Raw genomic sequence first — 19179 nt, 5'->3', positions numbered from 1 at the left:
TTCCTCTCCTCAAAACCCTTTAGTTTTCAAGCATTTCTGTTTTATTGTCATTTACAAAGGTATAAGGCATACTTTTCTTTATTAATAAAAACACTAAGCCTAACTGTTAAAGCTCAAAACCAGATTTGGTATAGAATTATCACTAAACATTTAAGTGACAATTATGCCACCTGACATAGGTATATCAGAAGTCTTTGGAGGACATAATTAACATTTGCCTCTTCTGTTTGTAGCTGGAGTTTCTGACCTTCAGTCATTGACTCCATGAGAAGCTCTATGGAGAAAGATAAAACAAATGTCTGATTTGAAGTACGGATATTTAAGGACAGAACTGTGATTTGAGGATGTTAAAGGAAAAGGATGAGGAATCAAAGCAGCAGTCAGCACAGTATCACAGTGGAAAGGCTACAGCTGACAGAAATTACACTTTTGCTAGACCCAAAATTCATGTGAGCACACAGTTTTGATATGCTGTAATATAACAACATGAGATAGCAGCTTACGCAGTGCTTAGAAAAACACCATAATCCTCTTACCAGTGACATAGGAAAAAAGAGCAGATTTATGCTGGAGGGAACTAGATCTTCTCTCTTTGGAAAGCATTCTTGAATTGCTTGGTTCATATTTTTCAGCACTAATAAACATTTTATGCAGCTTTGGAGTTATGCCTTGTGGAATCATACGTGGGCTATGCTGGTAAAAATGAAGCATTTTGTTTCCTGAAATAGCTTTGTGGATGCTCCTTTTGTTAGACTGGCTTTGATTGTAAGTCTGTAAAAGAGAGAATGAATCATATGTTGTTGGATTATTTTTTCACTAACTTGATCAAAAGCAAAAGAACACCTGAGTGTCTGTGGGGTTTCTCATTATTTTGTGTTCCGTCATCAAGATGCTTTTTGTTTTTTCTCTTTTTTCTTTTCTTCCCCAAACACAACTAAAACAAAATATGATGCAAGGCCCTGAGAGCCAACCATATTCCCTCTTCTGTGAATATCATCTGTTAGGTCAACGTAACTGCTTGTGCAAGTTCTTGAACTGCAAGTTCAAGACTTCCAGCATGCCTCCATATTATGGTAACCAAAGCAGAGACAGCAAAGGAACAGAAGGACGTAGATGGAAACAACAAAGCAGTAAAGTTGTATTGAGAATCTGATATTGAATACATTAAAACATAGCTACTAAGTTCAGGGTTTTTTTTCTTTTTTAAAGCACTTCCATACTAAAATATCTACGTCAAATTAAATTTGAATTATCATCGTTTTGTGCCTAGGTAACACATTCAAAGCAAATGTAACAAAAAGCAAGGAAGTACCAAAGAACAGTGATTGTTCTTCATGTTGCAAACAATACAGAATATAAAACAATGTACAGCTTTTTACACTCTCTAAATAGATCAGAAGTAGGCACAGCACTTGAGAGAAGAAGAAACACAGCCCTTACCTGGGGGAATTTACAATCTGCAATAGATACAGGGATGTTTCTCATGTAATCTAATTTACATCAAAGAAAGGAGGTCAAGCAAAGAAAAGGCATAAGATTATTTCTTAATGTCATACACGCTCCAAGTTCTTTTAATTACACTCCATTTTTATTGTGCAACACACAAACCAAGACAAAGATGGAGAAACTAAGGAAAGAAACTGGTCCCCGCTCTGAATATTTCTTGTCCTAATATTCTTCTCCGAGTCTCTGTTACAGGTCACCGATGGAGACAGCGTGCCCAGTTAGGCAGACTAAGTGCTCTGAATACGGTAGTATGGCAGCTAGGTTCTTTTGAGAGAGATGATCTTTGGAAGCCAGGATTAGAGGAGACGGACACAAAAAGATGTGCTCTGAATAAAACTGGAAGAGGTTAACGGCTAGCTTTATTATACCGTCCCTCAGGCATTCCGATATATATCTTTTAATCCTAGAACAGGCAAAAAAGTCTTTTTATGGAAAAAAAAATTGTATTGCCAAATTCATTGCTCAACAGAATTGTTACTTCACTGTTACTGAGACAGTGTGTTTCCTTTTCCTTTGTTTCAGAGAGAGTGTCAGCTTGGCCTGACCGGAGCCTGAGAGGCTGTGAGCTCCCCTGTGCCCTTCTCTTTGTATCGGTTTAAACCTGCAGCTAACAGCCCCCTTCCAGGCTGATGCACACGCAGCTGAGCTGTCACAAGACGTTAAAAATCCCAAATCAAAACACAGCACATCTTGGAATACGGCTGAACTAGAAAGGTAGAAGATTTGTAAGCCAAACGCTCAGGGAAGCCAGGGCATTAGCAGGGTGCAACTGCGTGACGTGCGCTGCATGGCTGAGACGCAGTGCGCTTCCATGTGGGTCAGCTGAACCGGGCGGGGAAACACGTGGGGAGGTGAGGACCGGACCAGAGGAATAAACACTTCTGTAACAGAAATTCCTGTCAAACATCAAACTTCCAGACCTGTATTTTCCAATTTTTCCCCCAAAAATGTCTTCAAAAGCTTTATAATTGACTTGAAGTGGTCTGATTTTTTAAAAAAGAAAAACAAATTCCCATGAATTAATATGAGAGCATTAATTACTTAGCTGCAAGTTATGTGATGGGGAAGAATCTCCACATTAACAGATCTGGAAGGAGACTCAATCAAAAACCCAACCCAAACCAAACCAAAACCAAAAAAAACCCCAAAAAAACCCAAACCAAAACAACAAAGCCCCAAAACAACAAAGCCCCAAAACAACAAAGCCCCAAAACAACAAAGCCCCAAAACAACAAACCAGCCAAACAAGCCAATATTGTTCAGCAATTAAATTTACTTCATGATCTCAAAACAAAAAAAATTACATAAAATTACTATCCTACCTGGGGGAAGGTTCTGCTTCAAAGATTTCTGAGAAAATCTGAAGAACCCCGTAATCCAATTGCTTAAGAGAAACTCCAAGGAATTTAAGGGACCATTTTAATATCCCTTTACAGAGCAGAGCTTTCAGTAGTAATCAGTCTTCATAAGCAGCATGAGAAAATATCTATTTACAAATACCATTCACTTTTATCATTTTTAACTCTCATCCCTTCAAAGCAGCTTTTTTTCCTCAGGCAGGATTTTTTGGACCCTCATTTAGAATTAAATCCCTGCTACCTACAAATTTAAACCAGGGGCACAACATATGGAAAAAATTAAATAATAGCAAGAGTCTGAAATTCTCGGTTTACAATTAGCTTACACTTAGATCTTGGACTTCTCTGTCATGAAACCTGATCCAACTCAGAACCAACCTCACAGGTAAACAAAACCAGCAAAGAACAAAATCAATTTTCAGCCAGAACAGTGAGGTGCACCCTAAAAATGGCTTGCATTCCAACAGGAGTTGCACGATGAAACTGTAAAGATGCAGGTTCGTACTACCCTGCCACCAATCTCACCCACGAGTGATGTCAACAGGGACTGCCTTGCCTCCTCCTACCTAAACCCTGCCCCGCCAGCTTCCTTGGATCAGACCTAGCAATCGCGCAGCTGCGGGATGAAGCTGGGCAGTGTGCTGGTACAGCTGAGGATCGGTTCTCCCAGCTCACAACTCACTGCTTAGATTTCCACTGGTACATTAGTTTCCCCAGAGGCAGCCTGCACTCAGAAACGATTAATTATACTCTGAGTTGAGTGCTGAGGTTCAGGATTTCCACTTAAGCTGATCTCTTCAGACCTCACATGCAAGTCTGCCACCACTAAGCACTTGTCTGAAAGCACAGTGTCATCAGCAGTTCAGAGCGAGACGCTGCCAGTCCTCCTGCTCTCAGAGATTCATCCCTATCTCTTCCACGTCTGTTTCTGTGTTTCGGTTTATCATTTACAAAATAAGTGTTATTAAGAACAAAAGCTTGAAGCCCTTCACATTGAGAAAGTGTACATATTTTTAGAATATTGTGGGCTATTATAATTTGCTGTAGGGACAGTTAAAACGTTGCTAGGAGTGCTGAGGATTGCTGTGATTTTTAATGCACAGGATACAGTTTCCTGGAACAGACTGAACAGGTCACTTTGTTTTCCCAGCAAGAAGCAAGCTATACACTCACCCGTTCCTCCCGCCCTTCGGCGAGGATGACAACGATCCTGCCCTGCCGCCTGCGCCCCGTTCGGCCCATCCTCTGCACAAGGCGAATTGGACTTTTCTGAGCGTCAAAGCAGACGATGAGATCAACTTCTCCAATGTCTAAGCCTTCTTCCCCAACACAGGTAGAGACCAGAGTGTTATACCCACCTTCACGAAAGCGTTTTACCACCTGAATAAATTATTAAAATTAGATTTAACAGGTTAGCCAGAAGGCCCCTTATACACTCTTTGCAGTTTTTCTAGGTTCAGACAGAAGTTGAAAACATTAATTTATATTTTAAAGCTACAAAACTCAGTTGTTCTGAATTTGTCAGCTACTTCACCGTGATCAAATACCATGCGCCAATGTTATCAGCATCAACATATCAACTCTTCAATTCTAAAATAAAGGAAATAAAGCACACTTTATTCTGACTCCAACCATGGCATTCTTCTAAAAACTGTCTTCCCAACTTTGCAATTAAACATTTTTTTTTCTAACTTTGCTACATCAAAATTTAAGAATATATCTTATTTTTTCTACTTACAAGAAAAAGAAATCCCCTAAGCAAGTATTCGAATATTTCCTCAGATTTTCAAATATATAAAAGTTAGCATTTGTTAATATAATGTAAATGTATAAAATATTTCTACTTATACATTCTGTTCAGTGAGTATAATTTTGGATACTCTGAAAGCAACTGAATTACACAGGAATTTACTAATGACACTTTAAAGTTCAGTCACTGCCATTCAATCTGTATCAGTACTCATGTAATTATTTACACAATTAATACTCTTTATCACTATTACCTAATACAAGTCTCATCTTTACCTCAAGTTGTTCCTTTTGTGTGAAGCCTTTCGTGCTCTTTCCTGTGGAGTGGCCAACAAACGTCATTACTCTAACAACTGGACTGAGCCGGGAAAGCATTTCTGCAATTTCTTGCACGCTATCTCGAAACGATGAGAAGATCATCACTCTGGTATCCACAGCGTCCACAGATGTGCTTTCAGTTGTGACTTGATCTGTTTAATTTTAAAAAGCCAGAAAAGCATTTTTATGCATGATTTAAAAATAATTACAATTAAAAAAGTAAGGACAGGTCATCCCATAAGCTACATATTCACAGCTCTCATCTCATTTAATGGGAAGATTCTGTCCAAGTATATTGCATTTTGATTTTAAAGAAAATTTGTCTGAAAAAAATCAATTTCATTTAAAAAAAAAAAAAATCTAAGTAAATAAATAAAAAAAAACAGTAGAGAAAACTGACAATTAGGAGCCTCTCAGCCTATTTAGACCAATCTCCCAGAAAATGCTCTGAGATACCTGCTCGAACAATTCCTCTTTGGAATCAAAGCAGTATTCTAATTTTGGAGAATTTACACCAACTATGGTGAGAATGTCTTATATCTGAGGTACCATTACTAATGTTACTTTGAAAAGCTCAGGTTTGATGGCAAGCATCTTGAAATAAAGTTTAAGATGCCTTCTTCCAAAGAGCTTACAATGCAGCTTTTAAATCTTCTACTTAAATGCCCAGAATTAGATGAGGTTACCAATATACAGCAAAAAAAAACACCCTACTGTTACCATTAGTCTAGGATACAGCATAGTGGAGTAAAATAGATGTATATCAGCTTTCTATGATTTACTACAGAACGTTGTGTCTAGTTCCACAGCTTAGGATCCTCATGACAGCAGAAATGTGCAAAAACTTCCCTTAATACCATAATCTGTTGCTTCTGAATGATCTCTCATCACAACTCGTTATATCTCTCATTTCAGCAGCAAAGATAACTTTTCCCTTTTCAAAGAAACAGGAAAAATAATTGCATTGATACATGGCAAACTGCCTTTGACCAAAACCACCTCTCTTATGTTACACCATCACGGATTTTGTTTTCTGGGTACTTTTTCTGGTACTCAGTACTTCTGGTACTTTTTTTTCTTCTTTCTTTAAACATATAAGGGTATCTGCCTTCATGAGCACAAGCAAAAGCTATCTAAGCAACATGCAAGTCTTGAACAGTCAGCTTCTCTTTATCCTATCCAAATACTAAAACAACATGTCCGTTACCGCGTGCCATGAAGTAAAAACTTAGTATGTTAAAAAAAGAGAATCTCTAAAAGGATATCATGAATTACTGAAATTGGCACAGATTGCATCCATTACCTAGACATAGCCCTCAGATGAAACCAGATTTCCAGGGATAAAGATCTCCTCTTTTACGCAACTTTCCACAAAACACCTTTCTCATTAAGAGAAAGGTTAGACAAGGAATTAAGATTCTCAAGACTGGATGTGTAAAAACATGTTTCCCTGAACACACAAAGAACAGTCACTTGGTGCTTCACAACAGTTTCATGCTACGCCTGTAATTCCAGTATCAAGCTGTTTCTTGATGTTAAAGCATTAAGTGTAACAGATAAGTATATGTATCTTTCTGATCAACTATCAGAAATTCCAGTTTAGTTTTTAGTTGTGCGTATCTACATGCAGAAATGCTTTCAGCAGCTTAAGTCAAAAAGGAGAAGCTGAAGCTAACCATTTTCCCCATTTGTTTTTAAGATGAGCCTTGAATTCACAGGTAGACTTTGAAGACGGCTGCCTCTGGTCAAAACAAATTTCACTCTTGAGCCTGACAGCCAAGGAGGTCAGACAAGAGGATCTCCAGAGGTCCCTTCCAACTAGTCTAAATTATTCTACGACATTCTACTGCACTGTTTCAGTAAATTGCAGGTGATATGGGAGATCATCTGTCAAGTACAGAAACCAGTCCCCAATGAAGGTCTAGAAAGGAAATGGTGAATATAATTCAATATTTTTAGCTAGAAACCGGACAATTGCAACACTGATATAATGTGTTCTGCATAATTTGCCATCCTGAGTAGACTGACGAGCTATATATTTCAGACTAAGTGCAGGTTGGATATATCTAACTTACATGAATTCATATTATTCTCCTCCACTAACTTTATTCTGAACAACATTATTCTATATCTATTTTTAGTGTATTCTCATAACTTGAATAGCGATAATGCTCAGTAGCATCTGCCTCTATATTGTAAAAAATGTTATACTGCTGCCATTACCTCCTCGACCTTATCCAAACCAGACTTAGAAAATTCAAGACATTAGCAGTCCATAATTAATCTGACAAGTAATCCAGGTATGGAAGATTAGCTGGGAGAAGCTCATTATGCTGAGCCAACATTTCTTAAGGGCTGGCCAGAATGTTATCGTGCAATTACTTGAATTGCTGGTAAGTGCATCTTGTAAAGCAGGGGCAATAGCTCTGTGGTCAGGAAGCTCAAACTCAAGCTGATTGATCACTAGTTAGAAATGGTTCAGAGTTTGCATAGGCAACTTGACACTACTCCCGTAAGTTCTCATATGAGAGGTTTCATTTCGAATGGAGGAAAGAGAGCTGGTGTTGTTTCCGATATGGCTAATGACTTAGGCTATTAATACTCTCTTTTTCTGTCTCAAATGTAGGGCTTTTCAAGGAGAATGCTTTGCAGAAATAGTTACTGGTTTTAAAAGTTAAACAGGCATGAACACAGTAAATTATGATTCAGAGTACTTCAGTAATGCATAATTGGAATAAAGCAGAGTTAAGTTCAGGGGCTTTGTTTGCTTCTGCTTTTTTTTTCCCTAGAGACACTACACACTTGTATGAGTTCCTGAAACAAATGCTGAATGTATTTTCCACTGCTCACATAATGATTTAGGCTTTTATTTCAGAGCCTTCTGATGGAGTAAAGATACATGTGATTATGTTTGGAATCTTAGTAAGTACTCAAGATTTTATTGACAGACTCATGACAAATTCTTGTCTGGAGGAGGGAGAAATCAGGACATGGCTGTGTACTCTATTCAGAGGCCAAAACCAGAATTTAGGGTGTAGCTACTTGCATACATGTAAATTTAGAGTTTATTTGCAAGAAACAGGGAATAAGGGTAGAAATACGGGTTTTGGATTATTGCTCAAAAGGTATCCTCAGAATGCTATGACACAGTGAATAATAAGGCAAATAAATAAAATCACAGTGTCTCACTATTTCTGTCAGTTGTCCAGTGCATGTGGGTTGGAGTTGCATAAGCTTAGGAGACACAAGCTGGAGCTCACTACATTCCCTAAGTTACTAGAATGCCTCCAACTTTGTGATCAGACTGCGAATGTAAAGTGCTTTCTAGCCTAGTGTTATACAGAAAGATTTCAGGATCAGTTCTTTGTACTTGTTTTAAATTTAACTACATGCACCTAGAGAACTGTGTTCAGGACACTGCTTTATATTCCCCATGGCCTTGCCTTGCATGTAGCTACGAGGATAAATGAGGTTACAGGGCTCAGGGGCAAGGAAGGACAGCAAGAAAACCTAACATACCTAGCTCAAGATATGACTAGATATGCTACCACAGCTTGCCAATTATGCTATAAAGGATTATTTATTTTTTCCTGCACAGTTACTGTAATTTTGTATTGATAACAGTAAAGACCTACGGTTCATGCCTACTGACTTCTGAGGTTCATGCACACAGACACAAAACACAACACCAAAACATTTGTATATTAATTACCTGTTAGTAATACTAAGAGACATGCCTGACCAACTTCAAATCCATGCCTCAGAGTTTGTCGTTCTTAGCAACAGGCTGGATATCAGAACTTTTATCCTCAAGCTCCATAACTACATTGCATCGAACTTTGCAGAAGGTAATGGTAGCACTGCACTGACAGATGGTTTCCAGAACAAATTCTGTGTCATGAGACATAGCAGCACTGGGAATGTTTACTATCACTGTTTTACTAAGCTGGTAGGATAGTTTATATCAAATTAATAATGATAGCTTATAGAATGCTTTTTCTTAAAGAAATTTTATGGTACAGTTCTTCTAAGGAGGACTTTTCCACATGTAAGATATACAAACATACAAGACAATAAAGGAACACTTGAACAAATTAGGAAATAAATCAGTAAGATAGTGTTTTCATCCACAGGTTCAACTGTTCAGATACATTTTCTTTGAGTTGTTGGTACTTACCAGAACATCCCTTTTTCCAGGATTTGAAGTGTTCTATTACAATTTCCTCCAATTTCCTTAATTTTGGATGGCTGTAGATAAATTCCTTTTTATTTTCAAACACTGAAAAGGGAATAAAGCAATTAAAGATGTAAGTAAGGTTTAGTATGAAGGTTTAGTGAACTTCATTTCCTCCCATTATAATTCTCTGAGTCAGACATACAAATTCCTGACCCTAGTTCTAATTGCATTCACCTAAACAAACAAATCAGTGAACTACTTACGGAAGCAGAATTGTTAAACCAAGTTTTTGAGAAAGTGTTGTTATTTTTGTTACAGTCACACTGTAAAAGATGTATAGTCAAACAGCAATATTTTAACCTTTTGTTTTAAATCAAATTAAAAACCTCAAACATAGAAAACTTGTTTGAAGGCAGCTAAAACGACCAAGAGTATAGATAGATAGATAAATAGATAGTCTGGGGAAGACAATCTGGAATAAAGAATACTAGCCAAGTCTATCATAACGAATAGCTTCCTGCATCTACAAACTATGTGGAGGTAGCTACTGTTTCATTTAAACAGAAACTAAATATTCTGTCCCTAAGAGGGAAATACTGACCTGTTTTACTCCTGTAAACATTTCCATTCGCTGAAGCCAAAGATGTGTCTGAAAACATGTCTCTAAGCTGCTGATACAGCTTCATGAAGTCCTCATTACGACCAAGTTCATTCTTCGTACGCGTTAACCCTTTGTAAAAAGTTGAAATATCTTAGTATTTAATCTCCAGAGTGAATATAATTTTTGTTATTCAAAAGACAAGCTTTCTCAGAAGTAGCAAGCTCCTTTCAAGAGCTGAAAGATACATGTTAGCTTTAGAAAATGTAATAAACATTGTTTGGCATCAATATTTTTTCAGAAAGGAAGACGTCATTATAGAATTTAAACATGAAAACATTAATTTAAACGTGAAAAACATATGTATAAACAGAAGCCTGGTCCTGTGGGTAAACTAAAAAGTTTTATGTCAACCATTTAGCACTAGAAAAGCCATCCAATCCAGAAATGTTGAGGATGGTGAGACACTGGAACAGGATGCCCAGAAAGTCATGGACGCCCCATCATTGGCAGTGTTCATGGTCAGGCTGGACAGGGCTCTGAGCAACCTGGTCTAGTGGAAGATGTCCCTGCCCATGGCAGAGGGGTTGGACTAGATGACCTTGAAAGGTCCCTTCCAACCCAAACCACTCTGCGATTCTATGATTCTATGAAGTGCTGCCAGTTACTCAAAGAGAAGGGATCCTAGATGAAAAGCTAGAATTAACAAGTTTCTTGAATGATTTTATGTCAATATGGAAAAGAATTTTGTTCTACTCAAACCAGAAATCAAACTTACCAGAATCAGTATAGAAGACCTATTTATTAGAAATTTTCCATCAGTCATCTTTCAGGCAGTTGGACTAGATGATAGTTGTAGGACCCTTCCAACTGAAATATTCTATTCTACTCTATTCAAATATTCTACTCTATTCAAATATTCTACTCTATTCAATAGCAGACAGGGATTTAAGGAACCTGAGAAACTAGGAAATACATGAAATGCTCTCCAGCGCCTAGGTCTAACAACAGCATTATACCATCAGAAATGTAAAAATCTGCACGTGTGAAAGTAATAAATTGTAAAAATGTCAAAAGCTTAAAATTAATGAGAAATTACTAGCACATGCATACTAGAAAAATATATTCTATAGATATTGTATAATATGAAGCAAGCATTGTATGCTTTCGGTTCAGTGGTAGGACAAAGCAGTGTCATTTTAATTAAGCAGTGCTATAGGCAAAGTAGCTTCTCTAAGTTACCACACAGTTACACAGCTAAGTGTAAACTGAAATGAAGCAAGAAACCTGAGAGGGACACCATAGGGTAATCTGAACAGCTGGAACCTTCCCCTCCCACATCCAGTGTTTAGAAGACACTTGCTGTTGGACTGACATGGCCAAGTGGAAATTTTCCCCCTCAAAAAAGATGTCAGTACCAAACCAGGTCTTCCAGATACCAATGACAACCCAATGGGTCTAAAAATGACTGTGGAGAGTTGCAAAAGACTCACAATAGTCAGCGATAGAATTAGGAAAACAAACTGAGGCCAGAACAGAAAACAGCTTTCCATTTTGCTTAGTGAGCATGGAAGATGTTGCCAAGCTAGGATAGAAATTCTAGTGTGATGTGTCCAAATCTGTAATCTTCTGGCATACATATGCATACATGAGTTTTGCTGTAGGGGGAGGAATTGTTTTACAAGATGAAATGATTTCTTGGTTTAAATTGTTTAATGGTTATTCTCTGTCTCTCCAGAGATATTACTGCCACTTACCCTGAGTTCTGTTCGTGCCTTATTTTTTTCAGAACTGCTGCCATATGAAACACATTTGCTTTCCTAAATATACTCTATCTTTAACATTGTGCTAACGTATTTCCAACAAGGATGAAGAGGAACAAAATACAATTACATTTGCAACCCATCCACTATATAAGCCCTTTTGTGCAAAACTAGCCATACAGATGAGGTAAATTAAATAAGAAGTGGAGACAAAAGGAAGGATGTTTATGAAGACATTTCACCTTTTGATCCATCCATAATTCCACAAAGGTAGATAAATAATGACCGTACTCCCATTTGCAGCAGCAGCTCAAAACCATGATATAAACTGATACAAAGTGCAAAATCGCCTTCAATTATGCCTTGATGTATTCCCTATGAAAACAAAACAGATGCATCATTAAATTAGGAAGTCAATAAGCAGCAGGAATCATACTGCAATTCTTATGACAGAAATAAGATTGACATCTGAGAAATAGAGCCAAAGCACAAACTAATGCACAGCGAGTAGTCTGTCTATCAAAACCTTTAGGAAACAGGTTACACAATTCTTAATGATCAACGAAGGCAATCTTTTTCCACCTTCAAAATGATCTCCAAAATACCTGTATTATCTTCCAAGCTCAATACCTTCCCATGCAGCACCACTCAAAATCTGACAGCTGAACCATTCATCAGTATTTGGCAAAATTTCCGGCACGTCTACCCAGGCTACAAAATTTAAGTCAGGAAAGTTGTCTTGCCTACTGTGAAGTGTATTTCCCGATATTCTTTTTAAGGTACACACTCGTGGGGTTTTTTTTTTAGGTAATATTCTTATTTAAGTTTGCAAAATTTGAACACTCCATGACAATTTACAGAAAAATAGGGGCAGTAATGTAGTTTTGAGAGGAAAGTGTAAATTTGGCAGTCAGTAATTACAATCTAAGTTCTCAAAACAATTTCACTTTGGAAATGGAGTTCTTCATCTTTTCCTTAACTTTTTTATATTAGCATTAAGAAATGTGGAGCAAGTGGGCATATTTTATTCCAGGGCTAAAAATAGACTGTTACAAAGGAAATCTAACTTAAAATGTATCAGGAAACTTTGTACACAATGGGGTATTACCATTTATTCACTACTTTAACAACGTGAAATAAATAAAGACATTTACCACATTTTGTGAAGACGGGTTTTTTCTATATTGATCTCTTGCTAGAATTATCTGGTACTTTGTAAGGCTGGGAATATCCCGCCTTGCTAAAACTCCTATTTTAATCAGGCGTCCAGCAAATGTTTCTAGCACCTGCAAACAAAACACAGAAGTATACAAGAGACGTGAAGGTAGTTTATTTAGCCCTTTAAAAAAGTAGTTTTATTTTTACAGATCTTACACAACAGAACACAAGCAGCTCATTTATTTTATTTGAAACACAGAATTTTTCAAAACAGACTGTACTGATTTCTGAATAATTTGTTACTGTGCCAGATGACAACCTGGTGCTCTGCCTCACCATAAGGTTCTCCACTATCAGGATGTTTCTAGGCTAATTTTCAAAATTTTTTTCTAAGATCAGCAGAATTTTTACAGCTTGGTTCTCTAAGGATTTGTGCCCTCCATCCTATAGACAAACACCCTCCTGCCCCCAAGATAACCCCATATCCATCAAATAACTGAGAAGTGGAAAAACACACTGTGCTTTTGTAACTGCACAAATACTGACCAAGCAGAGAGGAAACAAAACAGGACGGGTAGCCAGCTACCAAACTCACACTGCAGCTCCCTCTCTTACTGGTAACCTTAACTTCAATGGCGTTTCAATCTCAGGAAAACGTGTGTTTATCTTTGAGAAGTCTAAATTACCGCAGGTAGAAGACTAGCCAGCAGGTTAGAAAGTTGTGTGTGGAAGGGATGGGAGTCGGGAGGTCTGCTCAGAGAGGAATGAGCGCTCGGCAGATGGGCCCGGCACAGCCGCGTGCCCCATTTCCTTTGGAAGCCACGCCAAAAGACAATTTGTTTTTATACATCACATGTACCTGCTTTCCACATCGGTGAAACAAGGGAACTGACCTGCACTAATTCATCTTAATCCTGTTTTTCCTCTTTTTTTCTCAGCCTTAGGTGGTCAGGATTTTTTTTATAGACTTAGTTTTGCATGAGCGCTAACTCTGTAATAATTGCAGTAATCAGATTTGTTCTACAAAAATTACTTACAATCTGTTGGCCCACTTGGCTAGTAGCATTGAAAACATCTTAGTGTGCAATAACAAGCTTCTACAAAGGCAGTCTTTACTTACTTTGACAGCAGACAGTTCCTGATAGCTGCTTACAGGCATACAGTGTTTCCCAAGTTTTCTGGGCATTTTAACACCAGTTCAGTTGAACTGCACTAAGAAGGCTATAGCACAACAAATGCCTAGTCCCTTTATTGCTGTTCTTTCAGCCCACTGAAAATCAAGTCCAACGGAACCAATAAAAACAAGTGTAACTTTCAGGCCTCAAACTATACTGATCTAAGTACGTCTTCAGCTCGCAAAACCAAAATGCTCTAACAGGAAAAGAAAGTCAATTGTAAAAGTGCAATGCATGTTTATACACTAAGTAACAACACTCAATTTGTCTTCTTCACACATTTAGTATATGCTGGGTCTTTAGACCCTGTTAGGATACACAAATATTATTAGCAACCACACTCTACTCATACCTGGCCAATGCAGTGGCAGCTTAGTTTAACTCCTCCTCTCTGCTTGCTTTGATTATTTCTATAGTTTGGTACTTCTTTAGCTTCTTACTCTGTGTACAGTGCCTACATGGCACTAAGTCGCAAATCCTGAGAAAAGGCGTGGGAATAATTGCCATCGTCAACTACAGCAGCATTAATCCCCCAAAGAATCAAAAATGCAAAGAGAACTTTGGAAGAGTGAAGGAAAACTTGTAAGAGCACCAGCCAAACTGGGGAAACAATGTGCTGGGGAATTTCCAAACTGCCTGCTCCATGCCTGCAGGATTTCAAAAACAGCTAGCTGGAGTCAGCAGGCTAAGCAGATTATAACAGATAAAGGCTGCTGAGAAATAAGAGAAATGAAGCCTAAATTCTGAACGCTCTGGTGCATCTTAGGTTGCTCCTCTTCCCTACTCTGGGCCCTCAGACTGGGATACCACATCTCAGGCAGCTTGCTGCTGTTGCTCAGAGGAAGCCAGCTCGGCTCATCTGCTCCCGGCTGGAGGGGAAACAGGCGCAGGAGCAGCTGGGAGGCCACTGGGAGAGCTCCGAAGGCAGGGCGGTGCTGAGGAGCACTGCCCGCTCCGGGTCTCTTGGGGGAGTTGATGTCAGACCAGCTGCGCAGACTGAACGCCCACCAGCACTGAAGAGCCCCCAGGCACTTCCAACCTCCCGTCTTCAGGTCCACCTTTACCTACAGGGAGCCTGGGTCAGGGCCTCACACGGCTCCCCAGTCAAAGCAAAGCACAGTTAAGAGACTCCATGACGAAGCATTCCTGCTAATTAAGACTAATGGATTAATTAGACCAAATAAACCACTAACACCACTAACAACAAGCAAACACCAATTGGAAACTACAATATTGGTAGGAATTTCTGGAGGAAAGGAAAAAAACCCAAAAAGAAATCAAATGATCTTTTCTTAAAATACAGTCAAAAACATTCACTAAGCCACTTGGAAGTCTAAATGGACAAGAAATTAATTTCTCATATTTGGTTTACTTTTAAGAGTTTAAAATTCAAAACTTTGTCTTTTACCAAACAGTTTGTTATTGTTATGTCGTTTTAAAGTCTGGCCTGTACCTGACAAGTCACTTTCAAAGGACAGAGACAGAAATGTCGGTGCCACCTTATAAAAAAAGGTATATATAAAAAAAAAAAAACAAAAATGTTGACCATGCAAGGGATAACTCAGTGCTTTTAATTTAATGGGATACCTCTGAAATAGCACTTTACCCTCCGATCAAACCTGAAACAGTTGGACATAAGGACACTTGAAATGCTGAAGATCAAGCTTAAACTATGTCTCAAGTAGTGGAAATGGAGTCAGTCTCTGAACAAAAAGGTTTCTCTAGAAAAGAAATTAATGTTTCATTAAAAACTAATGCCCACATAAGTATAATATTTCAGCACTGGTTTATTATTTGCTATACTTGTTGCATAGCTTTTTGAAAAAAAAAAATTTCCATTATATGTACTTTTATATTTCATCCCTTGATCTGGTTTAGAACATGTAAGAAAATTATATTGTCACTGTTTGCTCAATGTACACCCCTGTCTGATTTAATCATCTTCTGCAAAACAAACCAAGGAAGACTATTATGAAAGACAGCAGGATCCAGTCACCTGGAGCTTCAAAACTAATAAGGAACAGTAAACATAACCTACTTAGAAGAGATACAGAAACAACCACTACTCAGAATGATTTATCTTGCCTCCATACCTTTATTTTTAATTAAAAAGATAATACTTCTGAAAAGCCTCCTCAGTCTTTCCAAAACATTTAAGTATTACTTTACCCGTTTAAAAACAGAACTGTAGAATTAATTTAAATTAATTGCTTACTAGAACTCATGGCTTTTTCTAGCTCACTAAATTGAGTTCAAAAAGCTGACAGATTTACTACCAATATATAAAATCCAACTGGTAAAATTATCCCATACTGCACTAAACTCACCAAGAACATAAAGGTTTTTGCTGAATGAGGTACCTTCCCCAGCAAATCACGCGGATTTTTTGAAGCTTGTACCTGAGTTTAGCTTATGACCTGCCATTTGGAGCTATGGCATTAGCTGAGGACTACCATGTGCATTATAAGCAGAACTAGCAAGGCAAAGAACTGTTACTGTTTCAGCCGCACCTCACTAAAAACTGCTATTAATCTGTTTTCTCTTGGCACAATAAAAAACAAAGGCACTAAACAAACGACCTGGCCTAATTATTTTACTGCAGATTTGCAATCATTCTTTACTAAAGAAAAACAAGAAATCTCCCATGCATAAATAACTATTTCTTTTAGAGCAGAGGAGAGGATTGAAAGAAACCAGCCACTAAGCAGACTGTATCTTCACAAAACAAAGACTGAGAAGGTCCGCTTCTATCCACAGGAAAGGCGAGGTGCCAGGCAGCTCTCCACAGCACTCCCAGCCTCAACTGACAGACCTGACCGGGTTTACACAGTCACACTGCACTTAAATAGAGCTGCCATTTCCCTTCACCTCCTTCCCCTGCTCTCCCAACTCACCCAGCTCCAACATTTTCCATGCACAATATGCCACAGACCCCTTCCAAACACGCTGGGGCAGACGCAGAATTGGTGTGCAAGAAAATGAGACTACGCTGTGTGCTGGTGAGCTAACATCCCACCTACAGGTGTGCAGAAACGTTAACGTGCCCCACCGACACACTGGTCTGCCTTAACAAGGGACTGCTAAAACCAGGAGTAGGGGAGTAACACAAGCAGCTCCACAACACAAATCCAGATTTTTGTTGTGGTGGTGCACCACATGGACATGACGATGCTCCGGCTCTCTGCTCCAAAGTTTCAAATTTTCAACAAAGGGAGCAAAGGAAGACAAGAAAGGGAAAGAGGAGACTTCTTCCAGGCTTTGGCTCCACCACCCACAGCTGGAAAGGCAGCTCAGAAGGTATATTTATCACAGGTCTTCACAATAGAATTGTGATCACACCGTCCTAGGGGAGAGCAAACAGATTTTGCAGGAAGGCATGAAAGCAACCAGGGCCTTCTATGGCTCCAGGGAAGAGCAGCCCCAGTGAAGGCTAGATGAAGATCTAGAGCATTCATTGCTTTGTTTTAGGACTGAAACTAGAAAGGTTTGGGTTTCACAAAGTGTGCTACCTTGAGAAGTCTAAGTGCCAAAACCTAATATTCCAGGAGGAAGTCCCAGGAACAAACCATGTTTAGTCTCTGCCAACCATAAGTCCAGGTTGAGTGAGAAAGTCTTGAGAATCCATCAAGAAAGAAAGTACCTGGTGATCCCAGCAGCGATCAGAGAACCAGCCAGTCCCACAGCCATAGGAGCGCATCTCACGGATGAGCTAGGGCAGAGTACAGATACCCTTTCGCTGACTGTAAAGAAACTTTTCAGGCACACAGAGTACATAGTTTATGTACAGCGTGAGAACAGTTTATTGTAACATTTGATGAAGCCTCTCAGATCATGGTATAGTACATCAAAGAAGGGAAGGAGGTCAATTATTAACAGAAAAAAAATATGGGTTTATGGCAGAGAAGGCAACTGAGAAAGGCATTTGGAGCTATGACCAGTGCTCAGTTTTAGTTATGCTCCCTGTAAAACTTCAGAGTCATGCCAAAGGCAGACAAACTCTAAACATGATGGAGAAAAGTGCTGTTTCGTGTAAGCTTTCTACTGATATTTTCTTACCTTTCCAATAATGAAAATAAAGCAACAGGGACACAGCAGGGTACAGTGTTTTTAAGCTGATCTTATAATTCTCCAAAACCAATACTGATCAACCTAATAATGATCTAGGCGCCTCTGAAAGTTTTGTTGTCAAGTTTGTATTAACTCATTTAGACACTTCACAGAATTCCCACTCTCCAGGGATTTGTTACACGTTGAACGTATACTGTTCTTCCCTGGAAGCTGGTATTCATCAAAAAGATACAATAGTTTGTCCTCTTTTAACATCTTGGTTTTTCTTCTATTACAGCATTTTTCACTTCTTAAAAGTTACAAAAAAAGATGACCTACAGTTTTTACTTTTCCATTAATTTCACTACGAACGTTTTTACTCTTTTACTTGAGCAGTTATAAGAAAGAAGTAGCTTTTCTGTATCAATCTGCCATTCGGTAAGAGTAAATGTCATCACTTTGCCACAGGACAGAAAGAAGCATCCTACTGAGGATGTTTCATATCCTCAATTTGCAAGGCTGAGTATTTGTTTTTCTTTTATATTCTTTTATATTTCTATAATATAAATATTTTATATTATACGACCTGCCAGGAAAGCACCAAGAATACAGCACTAACAAAACCATATTCTCTCAAGAGTGACTATTTATTAGCCAGCAGTCACACACAAAATTACCAAGTTGAGGGGAAAAACACCAAATACAACAAAAATCAGCTTTGTTCAAATCCAGTAACAATCAGTTACTCTATTAGTCTGGGCTGATAGCAGCATCTAGACACAGACCACAATACCTCTTCAGAACTCTGTCAAATGTAGCCCTTTGTACATTATTATCAAGCACATCAGAAACGAAAACCAAATCAAATATACAAGCAGTAATCTGTGCAGGTGGATATTTAAAATAGGATATTAAACTACTGGCCTTTTTCTCACAGTCAATACTCAGTGGCATTTCTCACAAATAGAAATTTGGCTGTGATTTTAGACAGTTTTTCTTGTTGTTGTTTTTTGGGGTTTTTTCCCCATCTTTAGCAACGATGCTTAGCAATCCTCTAAACAGAAATTATTTCATTTAAGCAACTATTTATTCTCATAATTAATGCTTGAACAAAAGAGTTGGGACTGTTTTCTGTAAGAAAGTGTAGAATTATTTATGCAGGACAGGCAGAGGAAAAGCCTCTACACATTGCCTCGAAAAGTCAGGTCTTCTCAAGAATAATGGTTTCCTGGAAGAAATCTTCAAGAGCCAGGATGCCCTCACTTGGTAGTAATAATCCAACTTCGAAAATTATGTGGAAAATTCCTTACCCACAAAACTGAAGTCAGCA

General features: G+C 38.4%; 1 protein-coding gene across 1 annotated transcript in view; it reads right to left on the bottom strand.

The window, feature by feature from the left end:
• Positions 1-19179, bottom strand: part of FANCM (FA complementation group M) — a 79918-nt gene that overhangs the window by 39656 nt on the left and 21083 nt on the right. Inside the window, exons 5-11 of the mRNA XM_075150678.1 lie at positions 12624-12755; positions 11712-11844; positions 9710-9838; positions 9109-9210; positions 4890-5083; positions 4038-4244; positions 537-771 (exon numbers count right to left, since the gene is read on the bottom strand). Coding sequence (XP_075006779.1) covers positions 537-771; positions 4038-4244; positions 4890-5083; positions 9109-9210; positions 9710-9838; positions 11712-11844; positions 12624-12755 — 1132 coding nt within the window. The remainder of the gene's footprint in view (positions 1-536; positions 772-4037; positions 4245-4889; positions 5084-9108; positions 9211-9709; positions 9839-11711; positions 11845-12623; positions 12756-19179) is intronic.

Source organism: Calonectris borealis, chromosome 5 (genome assembly GCF_964195595.1).
Source record: "Calonectris borealis chromosome 5, bCalBor7.hap1.2, whole genome shotgun sequence".
Classification (NCBI taxonomy): Eukaryota; Metazoa; Chordata; class Aves; order Procellariiformes; family Procellariidae; genus Calonectris; species Calonectris borealis.
This window is presented reverse-complemented; position numbering and strand designations above follow the sequence as displayed.